The 19,977-nt window shown below is 38.1% G+C and overlaps 1 protein-coding gene across 2 annotated transcripts in view; it reads left to right on the top strand.

Annotated features, from left to right (window-relative positions):
• The window catches only part of Cacna2d1 (calcium voltage-gated channel auxiliary subunit alpha2delta 1), a 440,143-nt gene that overhangs the window by 219,894 nt on the left and 200,272 nt on the right, over window positions 1-19,977 (top strand). For both annotated transcript variants that reach the window (XM_059257264.1, XM_059257263.1), the window contains exon 4: window positions 4,233-4,292. In XM_059257264.1, the coding sequence (XP_059113247.1) occupies window positions 4,233-4,292 (60 nt within the window). The remainder of the gene's footprint in view (window positions 1-4,232; window positions 4,293-19,977) is intronic.

Below are 19,977 nucleotides of genomic sequence, written 5' to 3'. Positions count from 1 at the left end.
ATAATTAGATTGTCAATACGGGTACAGTACAGCAATTGCCATTCCTTATTGGGTATTAACTGTTTGATCATTAATCACAATTACCTAAAATGCATATTTTGCTTGAATTAGTCTGCTGTTTATATCTGTTGCCCTTTATTAGAGGGAAAAATCCTGTCTATATTGTCCAAAGACATGGTTTTAGAATTTGTTTAAATGGAATCTCTAACTCAGTACTTCCTATTTAAATCTGAATGTCAGTGGCCTTGGAGTCTTACCTGAAGAGCCTTGTGGTGCCTCATATTTTGCTTTCAAAGCTCTTTTAAAAATCATACGATTGATTGTTCTCAAAAGTTAAAGATATAAAAGTGAGCCTAAAATTAACTTCTAGCCTAGGAAGTAGAATACTTAGAAAGTATTCTGTTTAGAAAATACTATGTTTGTAAGAGAAGATATATTTGAATATCAAGGATTAAAATGATAGGACTGACTCTTTTCAATATACCTCTACCTTTCATCTGACTTTCATGGCATGTGGCAGAATTCAGTGCCAATGGAAAGATGCAGATAGGGCACAGTGCGAAGGCTGAGGATGGATAGGCCTCCAAGGGAGCGGGCCTTTCTCTCATCTGATAAGCTGTTTCCTGTCTGTTTGGTTTGATTTTGTCCTTGTCCCTGCAGACCACGGCATATCAAAAGCTTCTTTGCTGATAGTAATAATCTGTCTGCTGCGTTTGAGGGGATGACTTTGTAAAGACAGCTCCTAAACTTATTCTGTGATTTTGCATTGCTATTTTGGTTTCCATTTAACCCGGAATCTTACAGTTCTGTCATTGTTTTAGTATTGATCCTACAATGTCTTCATATACACATGGATGTCTAATGATGACTTTTGAAACTAAAACCTGGCATGGAGCTCACTTCAGAGACTGAAGACTTGGTGGCCAGGCTGCTGTGTTAAAACCGTAAAAATCACCTTTAAGGTGTTTTGATTATTATTATTATTTTAAAAGTGCAACCCAATAGACATAGGGGTATGTGAATTTTATATACATCTGTCACATTATTTGTATAAGTGATTTTCACACATACATTTAAAATAAAGCCATTTAAGTGACCCTCACTGCTTTGTCATAAGCAGAATTGAGCTTCACATTTCTTCATAGGTATTGGAATTGGAATTTTTAGAGGCAAACAACAGACTCAGGCAGCCCCAATAGAGGAGGCTCAGCAACCCATCTCCAGCATGCCTATTAAAGAGCTGATGATGATTGATGGTGAAAGGAGATAGGAAGATTTATTTATTCGGTGTGGCCCATCGGGAAGAAAGCAGATAAAAGGGTCCAGTGACCCCATATTCATGTTCCAGGACTGACATGCACTTTAGGTTTAAGTAAAGAAAGACTTGGGGCAAGGGACAAAGAAGTCTGTGGAGCTATGATGTCCTGGTGAAATAGACGTCTAGTTGTCCATTACCTGCCTCACTTCTGCCTCTGCAGGGTCATCCTAAGGAACGACCTGGTTTTGTTGCTGCTCTAGCAAGTGGCCTGGACTTCCCATCCTGGATAATTACCCCCATTTGGATGAAGTCTGTTCTGTATGCTCATTGTTTGGACATTGTTTGAACCCATGTCACAAAGATGTTTATCAGTCATTTGGTTCTGTTTTTCTGGGACTTCAACATCCACTCAGGAGAGGTTAATAATGCAAAGGCAGAGCTAACGAGGACAGATGGAGTTAGTGAGACCGATGACCAGTGGGGTATCCTCCTTCAGTTGCTCCTAGGGGCTGGATGTTTTTTAGTGTTCAGTATGGGTTTCGTGTTTGCTTCCCCTTCATCCCAGTCCTGTGATCACCATCAAAAGAATCCTCACAAGATACTCAGGGCATAGTGTATATTGTAGACTATAGTGAAGCACTCTCAAGGGGTGAGGGCTGGTACAGGCCAGAGAGGTCATTGTGCCAGCCTACATTTTAGGCAGCCTTTATACTTTTTCTGCATTTATTTTTTTGAGACTAGATCTCCCTATATAGTCCATCCTGGCCTCTCTCATAGCAGTATTCCTTCCTCATTCTTTCAGAATTCTCTTTTATACTATTTCCTGTCCAAGTGATTATCAGGCCCATTGGAAATGAGCTGTTGTTATGGGACATACCCATATATCCAGCTGTAGTGGGAAGGAATAATGCTATGTCCTTGTGCTTTACTTGCAAGCCCTTGGCTGGAAAGGAATGATAAGGTAACAGCTCCATCTACCCTTCTGCAAAATCATAAAGTTACTTAAAATATCAGGAGACTTTATTTTGCAATTCTTTATTTTTCTGTTTTGTAACTGAATTGAGTGGTTCTTGCACATAAATGTTGTAGATTACCACGTGGCATCACAATATTAAAAGGTTGGACAAGCCTGGGACCTTCCAGCTAGTTTAGAATGTCATGTCTCCTCCACTCAAGGCCAGAGATAAGACTCTGTTCCCTTTCTTCTGGCCAGTAATTGGAGTCCTAGAGTTTTACTTCCTGTTTTCATAAGCTGCTTATTATGAAGAAGGGGTTCCTCCTGGTGACTTTCAAGACTGTTAATACCGAAGCAGGTACACTACAGCCTATGCTACCCATTCCAGAATTATGTTTTCTTTCTTTAGAAATGAGCTGTTGTTACAGGACATCCACATACATCCAGCTGTACAAATGGAGATTGGCTAACAATAAAATATTCACACTTTATTAGATAGGGATTTTATTAGTCTTAGTGCAATTTCCCTATGGCATTCACTGGTAGATTATTGGCTTTTAAAATGTCACTTGACTAGAATGGAAGTTAATTAGAGGCCTGCGATGTCTAGAAGGCATGTCAATTTCTATAAGTAATGACCTTCGGGTCTTCTGTCACTAGAAAGAGCAGCAAGTGAGTGTGCTGGCTATAACCTAGACTTCCTTAAAGTCAGTGTTTGGAACTTTTATGAAACTTGACTAAAGTTTCATTTATTTCTTTATGAATAAAGATATAAGAGTAGTGTATTTTTCATGGGTTCCTAATTTTATCTTTCAAGCAGAGAAAATAAAATTTAGCAACTTTTGTACTTCAACTCCTTAAAATATGTCTTTTTTTATTCATTTAACTTGCTGTCTTCAGGTTTCTAAAGATTTTCAGACTCTCACAACAAATGTACTTTACTTTATAAAATTCTGTATTTAAATTGTGTGTGTGTGTGTGTGTGTGTGTGTGTGTGTGTGTGTGTGTGTGTATGCAGGCATCTACATTCCAGATGCTCATGAGGAAATCAAAGGATCAAGGAGCTGAGTCTTTCTTATATTTATTATATATTACGTAGTCATTGGTAATACCTCTGTACTAGCTTAGAAAAATGAGCAGTTTATAGTATTAAACTTAAAGGACAGAAACTAACATGTTAGAGTCAAGAGTGGCCATGAAATGCTTGCATTAGTTCATGTAGACTTGACTCATAGAAAGAGCAAACACCAGAGAATATTTCTTAAAGACTGTAACATAAATTACAAAACCACTGAATATCTTATAATCTCCTAAAGTCTAATCTGTTATTTGTCTCTTAAGAAGGGAATTTAATACATTTGTATTTATTGTATTTGCTATTAAGTTTGTGCTATTTCTGGCCCTATATTTCAACTTAAAAGTACCCAAGGGAAATAAAGCATCCTCATGCTTCCCCCTTACTTCATCATACTACAGGCAAGTGAAATGAAACCATTTCCATATGTGTGCATTCTGAGTTTACAGTATTTCAAATAATCTTTGAAACAGATAAGAATATACTCAGCATATAGGAAATTCTAAACATGCTATTATAAATGTGCCAATTTGGTTACCATATAATCGTTAATATTTCAACATCATTCTCTTTCTACTGACTGAAATATTTGGTTGTGTTAAGAAAGGATTATACTCCAGTCAATATATTGTCTTCATTTCATTAAAATATTTTACAAAAGAATTGAAATGTAAGTCCTTGAAGAAAAGCCCCTGTTCCTGATGAAAACAGGAGAGGTAGGTCAACTCCATGGTATTCAAGAACAGTAGATAATTCATTGCGGTGCCATCAACTTTAGTAGGTTAGATTGCTAACTGATTTAGAATTTATGAATCATAAATAAGCACTGTCTATTGCTTTTCATGCCCCGTAATTCATTATAATATCAAAGCTCACGGATAGTGTGTTACATTATAATTCCGTGTTCCTCTGGTCATGCCAACATGTGTCTGTTTCTTTTTCAGCGCCTGGCTATGGAAGCCGAGAAGGTCCAAGCAGCCCACCAGTGGAGGGAGGATTTTGCAGTAAGGACCTTTTTTATAATCACTTCATTTAAGTTGACCAGTATTTTTGTTTGCATAGTTTTGATCGCATTGCAGTATATTCAGTGATGGATGGAATTTTACAGTGTCATAGGAATTTGACCCCAAACTGCCAAAGTCTATTCTTTTTTGAGTGACCAGGACCAATTAAATTAGAATATTTATGGTCATATTTCTGTACAAGAAAAGAAAGACAAAACATATTATCTCACATTCTTAAGGACATTTGAAAATATATTAAAGCAGCCTTGAATCATACTCTGTGAATAATCTTCATAGTTATTTTGAAAACCAAGTTGAATCTAACTGGTTTGTGTAACAAAACATGTGTATTTTGCCGCTGTCTCGCTGGGGGAAGTGACTGAAGGGAACACGTGAGTATCAAGTGGTTCCAGTTTGCTTTGTTTGAGTTTGGCTTCCCACTACACTCTGAACTACTTTTGGAATTGCCCGCTGGCTTTGGATTTCACGTTTTCTCTTTTATTTGATAAGCTTGTTTTGTGTTCTAAGGGATGCTGTGTTAATTATACAACATTGCAGAAACCCTCATTGTAATTACCTATCTACTCTTGATAGCCAACGAAAAGGGGCCAATCTCAACTTGTCAGCTGAAGTTCTTCTGTGACATAGTTGATGCCTGTATTTATAGTGGAGGTCTTTTCAGTCTCTGATCACTGATAAACTCCAGACAACTCCTTTTTAGCATAGAATCTTCCCCCAACCCACTGATGCTATTTCAAAAAGGACTAAAGGGTGATGCCAGTTAATGATACTTTCTGAGATCTTATTCTAAAGTGTATTTGATTTAAAATTCAGGAACTTGTATATCAGTAGGTCTAGGGTTTAGCATGGAATGCTTTGTTATTTTGCATATATATATGGAAAGTAGTCTAAATAGCATGTTGGGTTTTTTATAAACCTCCTTGCCTTATACTTCTGATTCTCCTTCTTTATCTACTAATTAGTATCAGACAATCTACTCAGTAGTGACTCTAGTTGACTGTCATCTTGTTTGATTTTCGCAGTAAATTGATCATACTGACTGAATTGTTGCATCTTACTAGATATTGGATTTCCCCAGTTGTTTGTCATGGTTATGTTAATAAAGGTCAGCTTGTCACCTGTAATACATGAGATGAAATTGTCAGACAAATGAACATCCTAAGCACCGTTAAGACTGACAAACATGAGCTTTTGGAATGAGGGGGTTAGAATGCAATTAGTACCTTTGAGATGAGGGAAATAATCTTAAAATTGTGTTTCTTGTATATAGCTTAGAGATAAATGATCCAAACAATTATCTTTGGTAATTTATGTGGATGGCAAGTTTTCTTCCTCCCCCCACCCCATTTAAAGGTGGCATGTGACATATCATGAATGTAAACTAGGTCTGATTGGTATAGTATTATTATAGTGCAACTGCTGTTGATTGAGTTTAAATCTTCAGTAATTAACAGAACTCCAAGGATCATCAACATCTCACAGTTTCCCTCTGTAACACAGAAATTACACATTTTCTCTTTGAAAAAATATCATTGTTTCATTAAATCATTTGGTAATTTAGGTTATTGTTAAAAAAATAACAAATTGACACAGGCTTAAACGAATTCCTTCTTTACCATTTTTATTGTATTTAAACAGTAGCTACGTCTTTCTGGACAGTAGATTTTTTACCCCCAGATACTTTATAAATTGTTGAATACTGAACTCATCTATACTAAACATTGTTTTAGTAATGCCTTTTTTTCCTCTTTAGAAAAGTGATAGGTGACCATGAACTATAAGACAACATTCAGTGTGTTAGCTTTTGCATATTTACTGCATCTACAATATCATCAATTGGAAGGCACGCTAGCATTTTGCTTATTTTACTCATTTCCAACAAGACACCAGCTAAACGATAAGGCACTGACAATTTTATACCATGCTCCTATTTGTGACATGTCAACTCTTTATACATGGAATTGTTACTCCTATTATGTACCATTATTGCCTGGGCTGATGAAGGAATACTGTTCGAAATTTCATTCAGAACAACAAATGTGTTTACAATGATCCAAAAGCCATTACTGAAGCTTATATGGATAGAAAATGAGTCATTTACCTCAGTATTAAATGTTCCTATCAAATAGCATTCACTATGCAGGAGTATTCTTGAACAAACTCTGTTCTTAAGTTCCCATTAAGCTACATTGCAATCAGGACCTGTTTAACATCTTGTATTATCCTTAAAAGAGACTCTTAAGGGAAAGCAAGGCGGAGCCCTGTCCATTGATTTTCCCGCACTCTTCATGCTTGCAGTTCACAAAGCACCCCCTCTCTGTTGGTATTTGCATGCTTGAGGATTGGTGTCCTCTGTCTTCTATGTGATCAAGTGTCCACAGCCACTCTGCTCTTTGAAGGCCGTGGTGTGGTAGAACATTGAAACTGTGAGAATTTTTATGCCTGGAGACTAGAACCTGAACTAGATTTGCTAAATTTTATATTAAAATGATCAAAATGTAGTAAAGTAGGAGACTGTTGCCCATCTTTTGCTGACAAAGTACAAAGTGCTTGAATTCATAGATATATCAAGCTAACTTAATCCTCTAGATCCAGAATAAGATTCAAGTTGATGATTCAGAATCAAACATAACCAACATTAGGCCTCTGTTTTGATAAAGCACCCAAAACAGGTGCAAATTTGGACAGTATTTTAAGCAAACATTTGAAAATGTTTAATTTGAAGTTAAATACCCCATTCCGAAGGCCCTCCCTTTACACTTTATAATCCTTTTATCATTTAAGGTATTTAACTATTTCCACCAGTGCAATAGCTCTTTAATAATTTAACGCTAAGGTAATTTAGAAGGCGAGAAGAGTTTCCTAAAAGCTGCATTAACATTTCAAAAAGAAATATAATATTCTGCTTCTTCCCTCAAGTATAAGTTGGCAAGTCTCATTAATATTGCTTCGGCAAAAGCTGATTAGCATTCTCCACTGTGTGAAGTAGAAAAATCCCATAAACAGCAAGAACAAAAGGCAAAGCACTGAATGCTGGCAGCAAGAAGGGCTGGTGTAATTCACACTCTCCCGGCTCCGCTTCACTCCCCCAGGAGTATACATACCATCGAGGGAGCAACTGGCCAGACAGCGCTGCTGCTTGGCATGTGGTGCTTCTAACATGGGAGGGAGCAAAGGGTTTACACTCTAAATAGATGAAAATTTATATGGTCGTGCATTTACAGGTTCAAACCAATGTTTGTAAATAAGCCACACCTACCAGCTGTTGGGCAGGTCTCCATGAACTGTGGGTGTGAAAGAAGGCATGCCATGTCACTTAAGATGGACAAATGATTTGATTAAGGGCAGGTGGGTGGACAGGGAATAAAGCTTGGTAAACTAATTGTTCCGCATGATATAGTTTCTATTATTTCCACCGAACAGATCTTTTCCAGTTGCATCTAAAACCTCATTTGATTGCACTGCAACGGCTGGTTAACTAAAGCAATTTTGTTTCCAACTAAGCCTGCAATATTAATTGTACTTACACATGTATAAACATAAGGGGGGCCTAATTTGTATTTTAATAACTAGGATCTTTGTGTATGGCTTATTAGTGCCAGCTTGTTACTGTGTAGGCTGAGTGGAGATGTCTGCAAATTGGCCAGTAAATAAAACATTTGCAAAACTCCTTTAGCTTCTGCTGCCCGGGGAAATAAATGAGAAGAGGAACATTTTTCTGGTGAAGTTGAATGTTATTGAGTCAATCAGGTGAAGTCAGTACTTCAAAATCACTTTAATTCTGTAATTGTCAAAAGCATTTTGCCACATCATATATTGAAATGTTCTTTTAATACTACAACATTCAAAATTTTGTGTTTGTGTCAGTAAAATTCATAGGCCCAGGCATTCGGCATTATTTCATCCATCCCTATTCATTTCTTGGAATTGCATCATTTTGTTAATTATAGCACAAATTATTTGTGAATGAGAAAACATACTGTGCTTATTTTAATTTTAATGCATAAAGACAAACAGTCTTCTGTGGGACGGACAATTTGGTGTACATGCTGGATAAGAAAGGACTCGGTTTTGTGAATAAAAATTGGAGGATGACTTCCTGTCTTCCTAAGTGAATAAATGAATTTGATGGATCATCAAGATAGTTTCAGCCTGTGATTCAATTTTGTTTTTCTTAGTTTCTCCCTCTGATTGGTTCACTTGCATATTTAATTTTTGTGGCATTACTGATATATGCAAAACCTTTTTAAATTACTGCTATTTTGATGCTCCTAAAGAATTTTTCCTCATCATAAAAATAGATTTAAAAGAGCCACAGTGCAAAATTAATGTGCCCAAACACTGGGAAAGGAAGCTATTCAGTGAAAAAGAATTGGACTAACTTTTTGTGCTTTAAACGTATGTGCTCATGATGAAAGTACAACATACCAGAGTAGTTTATGACAACTGCGAATTTTTAAAGTGTAGCTTAATCTGGGTAGTAACTCATATCTTGTTTCTTATATTGAAAAGGGAAAGCAGCATATTTAACTTCTTGTTATCTGGCAAGAAATACTGCTTTTACTCTCAATAAGATTTCTGGGTGTCCACTCTGACCTCACATCTTAATATTAAAATTAAAGCCTGTTAGAACATTGCATGTTGAGTAGCACATGGCCCTCTGTAAGACACTACCACAGCATATCCCAAGATAATAAAAATTTAGATATTACAGTGGCTGTGTGAGATACTTTCCTGCCCTTGCTGTCTGCTCAACAAGGGAGGGAGAAGTTAGAAGGCTGTTCCTCACTGAGGAATGAGACCTGGTCTTCATGTTCTCACTGAGGAATGAGACCTGGTCTGCGTGTTCCTCACTGAGGAATGAGACCTGGTCTGCGTGCTCCTCACTGAGGAATGAGACCTGGTCTGCGTGCTCCTCACTGAGGAATGAGACCTGGTCTGCATGTCCCTCATGATCATTCTGCTGCCTCCATGTTCACAGATGGAGATTAAGGAAAGGTAGTCAGTTACTGAAATTTCTGAAATTGCTGCCAGTGTTTAAAAATTCCAGCCACAGGGTGTGCCCCAAATCATCCTTATTGACATTTAAGGAGTCAATTACTTTAGCCAGCTAGTGCCAAATTACAGCTGTCAAAAAAGCATCACTAAGACAGATGTCTCTTTACGTTCTGCAGTGTAAACTGCATTTTCTTCATTTATGTAGACTACTTATTAAAATTGAGGATTTGCTATATTAATTTTGGACTAAAGAGAAAAAGATGAGGAACATGTATGCACATTATAAATGACTGCAAATTCCTTACAATTCATAGTCAGAAGAATTACTTCAGAAACCTATTTATTTCACTTCCTTGTTTAAAAGTCTTCAGCAAGGGATTGCAGATATGAGTCAGTGTACACACCACACCATTTGCCATGCAAACATGAAGACCTACATGCAGATTTGCACACTCAGAAAGGCCAGGCAGCTGTGGCAGGTGTTTGTTATTACTGCCTTCAGCAGGCTGAAGCAAAGGCTCCCGAGGTCAAGAGGTGAGCTAGACTAACCACACCAGCAATATCTGAGTTCAGCTGAGACCCCTTGCCTCAGTGAACAAGGAGAGAGAGGGTAATCAAGTAAGACTGAGTTGTAGCTTTGGGCACCACAGGCATGTCCACATGAGTACCAGCGCACGCGCGCACACACATACACACACACACACACACACACACACCTGCACAGTTGCAAACATACATGCCCACATACACAAACTCATGAACAAAAGGCATCAGTGATCATATTTAGGGTGTACTTCGTGCTTTGTGATCTGGCCTACATAATATTTTCCAAATTTACTATTGTCGTATCAGTCTAACAGCTACTGCCGTTCACATGAAATGAACATCTCGGAGTAAACCATTGGTGTTCTCCTGAAAGGGTATTGCTGTATTCACTCTCAGACCTTTGCTCAATCTCTGCAATTCCCTTATGTCTTTTATTGGCCAATATTAGATTTGCTGTTTTATATGCTTTGCTAATGCCTGCATGTTTCAATACATATTCTTTCTCCATGTCTTTTTTCACCACTGTAGTGCAAACTTCCTGGGATGAGAAGGTTGGCTAATGCAAAACGAAGACAGTCTAGTGAAATCCATGACAGATAATAGCCTGCATATATTTTTTATTAAAAATAATAGCTTGTACTATTAGGACATCTGTTTTTACTTGTAAACATTACTGTCAATATTACTGAAGATATAATGAAAAATTTGTTTGAACTGCACTTTATATGCTGGAATATATTTACTCCCAGCTGGGGCATAGTTATGATTGCTAGGCTTAGCGATATGCAAATCTACTTAAAATTTTTGATCTGACACTAATGTGTTCTGCAGTCTTGGAAAAAATCTTGAAATATCTATTTCTTTAAGATCCCAGCCCCGCTGTGCTCATCAATACAACTGTATTCTTGAGCTGTCCGCTCGTTGCCCCTCTGCTTCTATGACCACCATTTGTCTCACACAGAGAATATTTCTGCTAACTCCAAGTTAGTCTGCGATGATCTCAAGCAGGTTGGCACGGTCCCTTGCTGGGGACTCACCCTCCTGTCGAGTACATGCCAGCTTCCATTCCTGATATTGCAACTTGGCCTGTTGAAATTTCTTTAACCTGGAGACAGTGTGAACACTATGCAGCCTTGGACTGAAGGACACTATTCCCAACCCTAACTAGTTTCAGTGAATAGGGCTTGAGAGTCCATACTTAAGTCTGTGTCACAAAGAACCTGAAGAAAATGACTCCATTGTTATGAATTTAAACCTTTTCTCCATGAGAGAAGACGTGATTTTGTAAGGAGCCTTTATTTCTCACTTCATCCCCGTCTTTTCCATGCCCTTTGAACTCTTGGGGATATACTTCTTTTCCTTAGGAAACAGTCATGTGAATTTCAATAAGTGAATGCATCAAAAAGATTTCTGATAGTTTGTCAGCCCTTAGCCTATATTATCATATTTAGGCTGTCCCGTTGAGGGCCTTCTTGCTGTATTTATCTGTAGCTTCCAAATCTTGTCATAAATTAAGTTATGTCCATATACCTAGCACTTTGGGAGACCTTGAAGGTGATAATTGTAATATAGGAGCTTCATCTCCTTCATAATTGAAAAAGTCAGGGAGCACACGCTTTCATTTACTGGAACTCTTTAAGGACCAAGTTCTGGAACAATAACTCTATTCCCAGAGATAATTTTGTACTGAGAATAAATAACATTAGATGCTGGAATGGATTCAATTTGGTGGAATTAGAGATATGTTAATGGCTTTGCTAATACTGCTGTGGGAACCGAGGCTGTTCCAGGAGTTAAACACATGGCCTGAAACCTTTTTTTCTTCCTGAAGGGTTTATGCTACCAGGAAACTTGGAGCTTTTAAGTAAAGGAGCCAAGTGTGGAGTTCGGGCCCTTGATGCAGACTCTGGGATGTGGTTCTAGTGGGACTCTGGGACATCGAGTGCTGCCCAAGAGAGTGGTTGCTGATGACTGGGGACTTAGTAAATTGTTATAAGTGGAAGCAGACTGTCCAGAATGCTGAAGAGCTACTACAAATAATCCAACTGACACTGAGTGGACAGAGCAACCAGAAATTCACCCCGAAGATAGTTCTAAGCAGACAGGTATTTTAGAGATGTCGTGCTTAAATGAAGAAGCTGAGAAACAACTTTGTAATAGTCTAACAGAGTATTCATCTACAATTTCTCTCAAGTATGCATCTAGACTTTAACACTGGAGTTGATGGCATATGATAATAATGTTACAGAACTCTAGGTGAGTGAATGACCGTCCACAGCAAAGGGGGGCATTTAAAGTTCATTCTTAACCATCTGATACAGCCTGATGAATACTTATTTACTTACTTACTATGTATTTCATTTATTTTGTTTTTAGTTTCTTTTGCTTTTTGTTTTTTGAAACAGGATCCCTTTACACAGCCCTAGCTGTCCTGGAACTCGCTATGTAGAGCAGTCTGGCCTTGCACTCACAGAGATCCATCTGCTTCTGTCTCCAGTGTGCTCAGATTAAAGCCATGCAACACCACATCCAACTTGCCATTTTATTTCTTTTCCGTTGCTTTCAACGTAAAAACTGAGAATCTTTTAATATTAGAAACAAACAAACTAACAAACCAACCACAGAACAAAAACCTGTTGCATCCCGTTCTGCTTTCTGCCTTTCCCTCTCTCCCTGCTGCAGAATTCAGTGAGGTATGAGGCCTCCCCTGCCTTCCTCCTGTCCTCCACGTTTAGGACAGCCTATTTGACCAAACTTCGTGTTGTGTCTCCTTTGCAGCTCACTTTCCAAAACCAAACCAGCATTTTCTGTTTCATTTCATACTTGGTCTTTGTAGAAACTTGAAATTGCTCTTCCTGTGGACACCTTTTTCTCGGTGTCAGGAATCTCACTTCCTCAGTGTTACTGTTATCATTATGCAATTCCTGTCAATCTTTCTCATCCCAGCACTTGTCTGGATTTAGGGTACAGTCTTTATTCTCTCTTCTTGAGAGCCAATGCCTTCTCCCTAAATAGCTTAGCTGACTTCAGATATAATCCCACATGAACTCTTCTGTGCCCTAGGCCCGTTTACAGCATGCACACTGCTGTTTCCAGTGGAATGCCTCACTTGCCTGTAGATATTGTAGAGGATCTCCTACTCCTATTACTTCTTTCCCCAAGAGTCTTGATCATCTGTTAGTTTTTAAATATCAACTGATACTTCCTTCCTACCACCCTCAGTTAATATGGATATGATTAAAGAGTCATTTGGGTTGGTGAGAGGCACTGGAGCTCAGAGGTGAAGTGCTTGCAAGTTCAAAGCCAACCTGGTCTATATTGTGTGGACAGTCACGGTTATATAAAGGAGACACTCTCAGACAAAACAACCCCACCTAAAGTTGAAGCAAAGTTGGACTTTGTGGAACAGTCCTTCAACTCCAGAGCTCACAGGAGCATTAGAAATTCAGGGTCTCCCTCTGATATACAGTGAGTCTAGAACTAGACTGGGATAAAGATAAACTCTAAAACAAGCAACAAAATAAAATTAAAAATAAACAAGATTAAGTGATATAATTGACTACAGAAAGGAACTTGATATCTCCCTAATTTTTTACAACTGGATAATGTTTCTCTGTTTAATGCTTTTGTCATTTATGTCTCATAGAATACACACAAAACCATCTTAGGTTCTTAGTATTACTTAATGAGTGGAATACAGAAATTGTGATGAAAGCTTATTTGTTTTGGATAAGCCAGTATATCTGCATTTTCCCCATTCTTTATAGCTCACAGATCTAATTAGGTTACTATGTTATTTCTGTGTTGTTATGATTTTCCTTGTTTTCTGTAACCAAATCATCACAGGGGTTCATTTGGAATCTATATTTTGTTGATGGTTCCTACAGGTTTTACCTAGAAAGAATTAAGAGAGAATTGGTTCTTAAGTCATATATCACTAACCATGGCCTGGGAACATGGATTAAGTTGTCATGAATAGCATGTTCTGCGTGGAAATATATAATAAGATTTATCAGTTGCAGAACCAAGGAGTCATTAGTGAAGACACTCTCTGCAAACAGGTTGGTAGAAAAGCAGGTAAGCAAGTTACAGCAAAGCAGAGAAAATTCTGTTGAGGATTTCAGATGCTCCTGATAAACTCGTAGCTTTGCGGTTGGTGGAAGCCAGTGATCTGCTAAGTTAGTAAATTCTAAAAGGTTTTATCTGAGTGTTCAAAGGATGTTAGGTCAGACATAGAGTGAACAATGGATAACTATCAGGAGTACCACACATAGTTCAATGTAGGTGATCTGTCAGTACAGTTAGCTCCCCAATAATGACATGGGGACTTATTCTTAATTATGAAAGCTCGGTTGATAGCTTAAGCTTGCTTCTAACTAGCTCTTTTAACTTAAATTAAAACATTCTTATTAATTTATGTGGTTCCATATAGCTCCTGGCTTGTTACATCATCTACTACATGTCATGCTTCCTCTGAGTCTCCCCATTGACTCTGCCCTTCTTCCCAGCATCCTCTTTGGCTATAAATCCTGCCTAGCTATTGGTTTCAGCTTCTATTAAGCCCATCAGAATGACATCTTTACAGTATACAAAAATATTATTTCACAACAGTTCATGATAATTTAGCCCTGAGTATGCCATACACCAACTCTCTATGGTTCCCAAATTCTCATCAGTCACTCAATCTTTTAATCTTTAACACAGGTATGGCTTTATTTTTCTGGAAATCTATATAATTTTATATGTTTTAACAATACTTTTATGATAGTACCTTTGTTTTTGACCTTATTATTATGTTAATTTTATTCTTCATATTATCAATTTCAGTGGATTTTCTCATTAATTATATTGATAAGGAAATTGATTAAAAGTTCTACCAAGAATGTCCAGTTTTATTATATTGTAACATGACATTGAATAAAAAAGTACAATTTGTATCAGACCGCATTCACAGCTACCCTAAGATATGTACAACATGTGGGCCAAAGGTTGGGCATGCCTGTAAGCCTCTTCCCAGTTCTTATATGACTGAGACAAGTTGGGCATTTTGTTTTTGATTTTTGAAAAGCTTTGCATTTTTTTTTTTTTTTTTACTGAAAATTTTTGGGACATTTTCAAAGTTGTCTAAGACCAGAACACGAGACAACTGACAAAGTCAGTAAATAATCAGAATCCATTTTAATAAACGTTTTCTGTGTGTATGCCCTATGCATATGTGTATGTTTGCCTGTGTGTACATGCTTGTGGGGTGTGCATGCACAAGCATGTGAAAACATGTGGGGGTCAGAGGTTGATCTCATGTCTTTCTCAATCTCGTTCCTCCTTACTTTTAGAGACGGTCTCTTCACTAACCTTGAGCTCAGTGGTTGGCTGGCTGGCCCACCAGAGAGCTCCAAGGACCCACCTAACTCTTTGTCCTTTCCCCAACTAACTTTAGGGTTCTAGACCTTTACTGCTGTGCCCAGATTTTATGTGAATGATGGGGAACCTGTCTCACATCCTTATACTTGCACTGAAAAATGCTTTACTCACTGAGGTACCAGCCCTCAAAACTATTCATGCTCTTTGAGAATACATGTACAGTTAAACATAGATATTCAATACAGTTCCTTTGGGCTCTTGAAATGTCCTGCAAGAATTCAGCAATTTTACTACTTTTATGAGATTGGAATTCCATTTCCTGATAGTTCACAACCAGTAAAATCTAATAAATCTCGTGTTTCCTCACTTGGGTGTGAAATTCTGAGGTGTTTATGTTCTGAAGGGATTTGATTCTTGATCAGAAGGGATAATGCTCTTGAAATAAAGAACATTAGTTACTCCCTGGAGAGAATAGATTACAGAATCTAAGTTGTAATAAATCAAAATGTATGTTTGATAGCTTTACTGCTAAATTATTTCCATAATCTTTGTGGTGAGTAAAAGTAACCAAATTGTGTATTTGAGATGACATGAGCCTATTTCTTTAGCCAAAAAGGAAATGAAATATCCTGACAGAAAATATCAATGTTTCTCTTCTTTTATTATCAGAGATGTTGATCCTGAAGCTTGCCAGAAGTTTCTTTACTTTAGAGTTTTGTCTGAAATTTATAATGTAATTTTACTAATGCAATAGCCTTGATCTTAATACCCAAAGTGCCTCCATCTCAGAGCTCTTTTGTTTTCTATGGCAGTGAGTGGCTGTAGAAGACATAGATAATTTAAATCCACAATAGAAAGAATGTCAGTCATGTACCATCTCCACCACAGTTTTGTTTTCATATCTGAATGCACACAAAGAAATGTTTGGAAATTTACATCACCAGATTTTCTGGCGTTGGGGCTTAGTGGCCTTCTTGCTGATGGTTCTTTTCTTGGTACTCAAAATGTCAAGGATATTTCATTGATGAGTATGAATTGTCTTGAGTCATACTCTGTGACTCAGAGAACAAGCTGCTATGATAAAAGCCAAGGTCTAAATATAAAAAACATTCTTGAGCCTTTTAGAAAGCTTTGTGTACAAAGGATGGAGAGCAGCAATTGTCCTCCAACCCAGAGCTGAAGCTGAGTATGCCAAGGACTCCCATCTTACAGTTGCTTTGAAATTTTTCAGCAAAGACAAAATTCAAGGCTAACATTGTACAAATTTAATTCATCACAATATTTTGATTTCACATGTATCAGAAGCCTATTGTGTGGTTTGATGGAAAGTGTGCTTTATTATCTTAGTTCTGTTCCCTATGTAGTATTGAGACTATACAATTTTAGCAACTTCCATAGTACATTATAATGTATTTATTCATTGTCTGATTTGATAGGCTATAACTGTAGCATAGTCAGATTGAATTGGAACTCTTGAGAAAGCCACGCTGGCCTGGAACTCGGGATCATCCTGTTTCATCTTCCAAGTGCTGAGATTTCGAGCACCTGCCACCACCTGCTCTATTACATTTGAGCAGATATTTGAGGAAAAGCCCAACATATTTTAATTAATGGAAGAAGAAACGCACTCACCTCCTGTGTCAATCCCACTCAATCCCCATCACACCTCGCAGAAAATGATAAACCAAACATTATGAATAGGCTGGTTATTACTTGATTGTGAATATTAATCATTCCTTTTAAAATAGCTTTCATGGTAGTATAAAAATGTTAGTTCCTCCTGTTTGCATACTTTTTAAGAGATACTTAGTCCATATTGGGAATCCCTCTGTAAGAAGGAAGGTGACAACATATTACTGAATGTGCTGTGAAGGTCGATAACACTGAACTTTACAAAACACTGATTACTGAGTTGCTTAAAAGTTGGTTTACCATCTTGTTCCTTGGAAAAGAGGGCTCTGTAGCAGATCTTAATTCTGGTGCTGTCAAGCTCTCCTGGGGCTTTATTTGTTAGCAGGCAGTTTGGAAACAAAGGGCTCCCTGCTAGGAAACCTGAGAAGTCAAGTAAATAGACACCAAGAGTAGAAGAAAGTCAACAAAAGAAGCAGTTAAGTAGGCAGGAATAGCACTGCCTCTATGCAGATTTATTGGCGAAGGTTCCTGGATCAGAGCAAAAACATGGGAAATTAAGTTGGCTACAGAGTGGACCAAAACATTTTATTTTAAATATAGCTTAGAATCATGTAATTATATATTATGCTGTTACAGTCTGGCATGTAGTTAATGTTTTTGAGTTTGTTTATTGGCACCCAATTTCTAATGATAGAAAATCCCTGTGTTGTTCCAAACCCAGGTAATAATTTTTTTCTAACAATCTTAAAAGTGCTAATGACTCTGTGGGTAAAAACCTTAGCAACACAAGGGTGAGGACCTGAGTTCGGATCCCCAGCACTCACAGAACAACCTGTGTGGTGTGAATTCATGTAAGGCCAGCACCAGGAAAAAGGAGCTAGCAGAACTAGATGAATCCCAGCAGATCACTGGCCACAAAGACTTGAAAACTGGTTAGCTCCAGGTTCGGTGAGAGACCCTGCAACGATAACGTGTATAGATCTAAAGCTCAGTGGTGCTGGGCAGGCACTCTGCTGACTCCTACAGCCTCAGCCCCAAGGAGGCAGCATTGTGGCCCAGAAACTTAAAAGCGGGGCACTCAGGAGTTAATATTCTCAACCTACAGATGCTTGCTTTGTCCATCAGGAAATTTACACTTCAAATTTTAAAACACAGAGATACTACCATTATATTAGTAAGTTAAAATGAACATTAATTTGGTCCAGGACTTTGATAATAGGTAGACTGGGGCTTGAGTTTCTTTTTTGTTACTTACTATCTGAGCCATTTTCTTACCTCTTTTGATTGCAGTTTTCATATTGTACGTCTTCATAAAGTTTGCGATGGATTCTGAATGGGATGGCATGTTTTCATACTGCTGCGAGCATTTCCTTCCTTCCTTCGCCCTTTTATGTTGAGAAGACACAAAGGGGCCACAAGCAGATTCACTGATTTGCCAAAGTAACTGGGATGGAGTTTTAGTGGACCATCACAGGGAAGACGCCCACACTGCCTCAGGCTACTTACCGATATCTTCCCATGCTACATTTTAGCACATCATCCTCTCTTCATTTTGACTAATTTGAGAAAGCAGTTGTTCAAGTGTGCTTCCCCTAATATATATCCTGCCATATAATTGGTTTCAACAAGCTCTGTCCATTCTTGTGACCCCTCAGAATTTTTAATATCTATGACTTATTCTTTTCAAAATATGCAGACACCATCAATGAGCTAAGATTAAATGGCAGGAAATAAACTGGACAGATGGGAATTGATGTTTCACAGTTACCTGATCTAGCAGATTTCATTTCTCAATTGCTCTTCATTTTTCCTGTCTAATGGGTTTTCTGTAGCCCAATAATAAGTTTCTCCGCAAATGCAGTAAGTCAGATCAAGCCGAATTAGAAAGTAAAAGACCAGGTTTATTCTGAGCAAAGCAACTCCTGGGTGAGTCCTCCAGCCCCCAGAGATGGAGGCGGGGGGAGGAACAGGAGAAAATCACATGGCCAAACTTAAGGGGAGAACTTATATACCCTGTAGGGGTGATGACTGCCTGTCACAAGCTGGGTTTGTGCCCAGTGTGATATGCTTTTAGGTGGGGTCTTGGGCCGCTGCCAAGAATGCAGAACTAGACTGTTTGGAGCCTTTTCTTTGTTGGAGATTTTCTGAGAGAGTGGGGTTTGTAGAGAGAGAAACGGGTGTTTTGCAGGGACTAGCTGGAAGTTCCAGCCTAACACTGTCTATGATATGTTTAATACTCAACACCTGGTGTATACACAATGCTGATTATGTATGACGGACGATGCACGGGAAGAAGCAGGCATTGTTTTAAGAATCTCTTTGTAGTTGCTGAGAAAACACCTTTGTGTCCATTATGCTCTTCACTGTGGTTCAGGCTTTGAGTACACAAGGGAACATGTTGCTCAAGGAAAACAATCTCATACATCCTTTTCTTCACACAAGAAAAATGATGCTATGGATCATGGTTTCATTTTTCCCATCTTATCAAGAAGCTTAAGCTTAAGGCTATAATTTAAGGCTTAAATATGAAATTATAGACTCTGTAAGAACTATCTTTTTCCTTTTCTAAGACATTTTATTTCAGTTGTTATTGCTGAAATAGTTACTTGAACTGCCCTGTTTGAATAGTGGCTTTATAGTGTGCTCCAAGAGCAGAGCTCTGTGTCTTAGAACATTGATGCTTCGCAGATGCATTAGTTACCTTTCTGTTGCAGTGATAAAACATTGTGACAGAGACAACTTATAAGACAAAGTGTTTAATAGAGGTTACAGTTCCAAAGGGTTAGGGGAGGGTGGAAGAGAGAATTCTGCATGGTGGCTGCAGGAACATCATGTGCAGGAGATGTGAGCACATCTCCAACAGCAAGCAGGGCCAGGGAACATACCCGGAATGACAAATGCCTTTGGAAACCTCAGAGCTGGCCACCTGTGACATATCTCCTCCAACAAGGCCACACCTCCTAATACTTCCCAAATGGAAAACTTGGTCCTCTGTTGGTAGAACTGTTGGAAAAGGAATAGAAGGTGTGGCCTTGTTGAAATAGGTGTATCTCTGGGGTGGTGGCTTTGAGATCTTTAAAAGACTGTCATTTACAATATTCCTTTTTGCTTCCTGTTTGTGGTTTGA

The sequence above is a fragment of the Peromyscus eremicus genome, chromosome 3 (genome assembly GCF_949786415.1).
Source record: "Peromyscus eremicus chromosome 3, PerEre_H2_v1, whole genome shotgun sequence".
NCBI classification, from domain to species: Eukaryota; Metazoa; Chordata; class Mammalia; order Rodentia; family Cricetidae; genus Peromyscus; species Peromyscus eremicus.
This window is presented reverse-complemented; position numbering and strand designations above follow the sequence as displayed.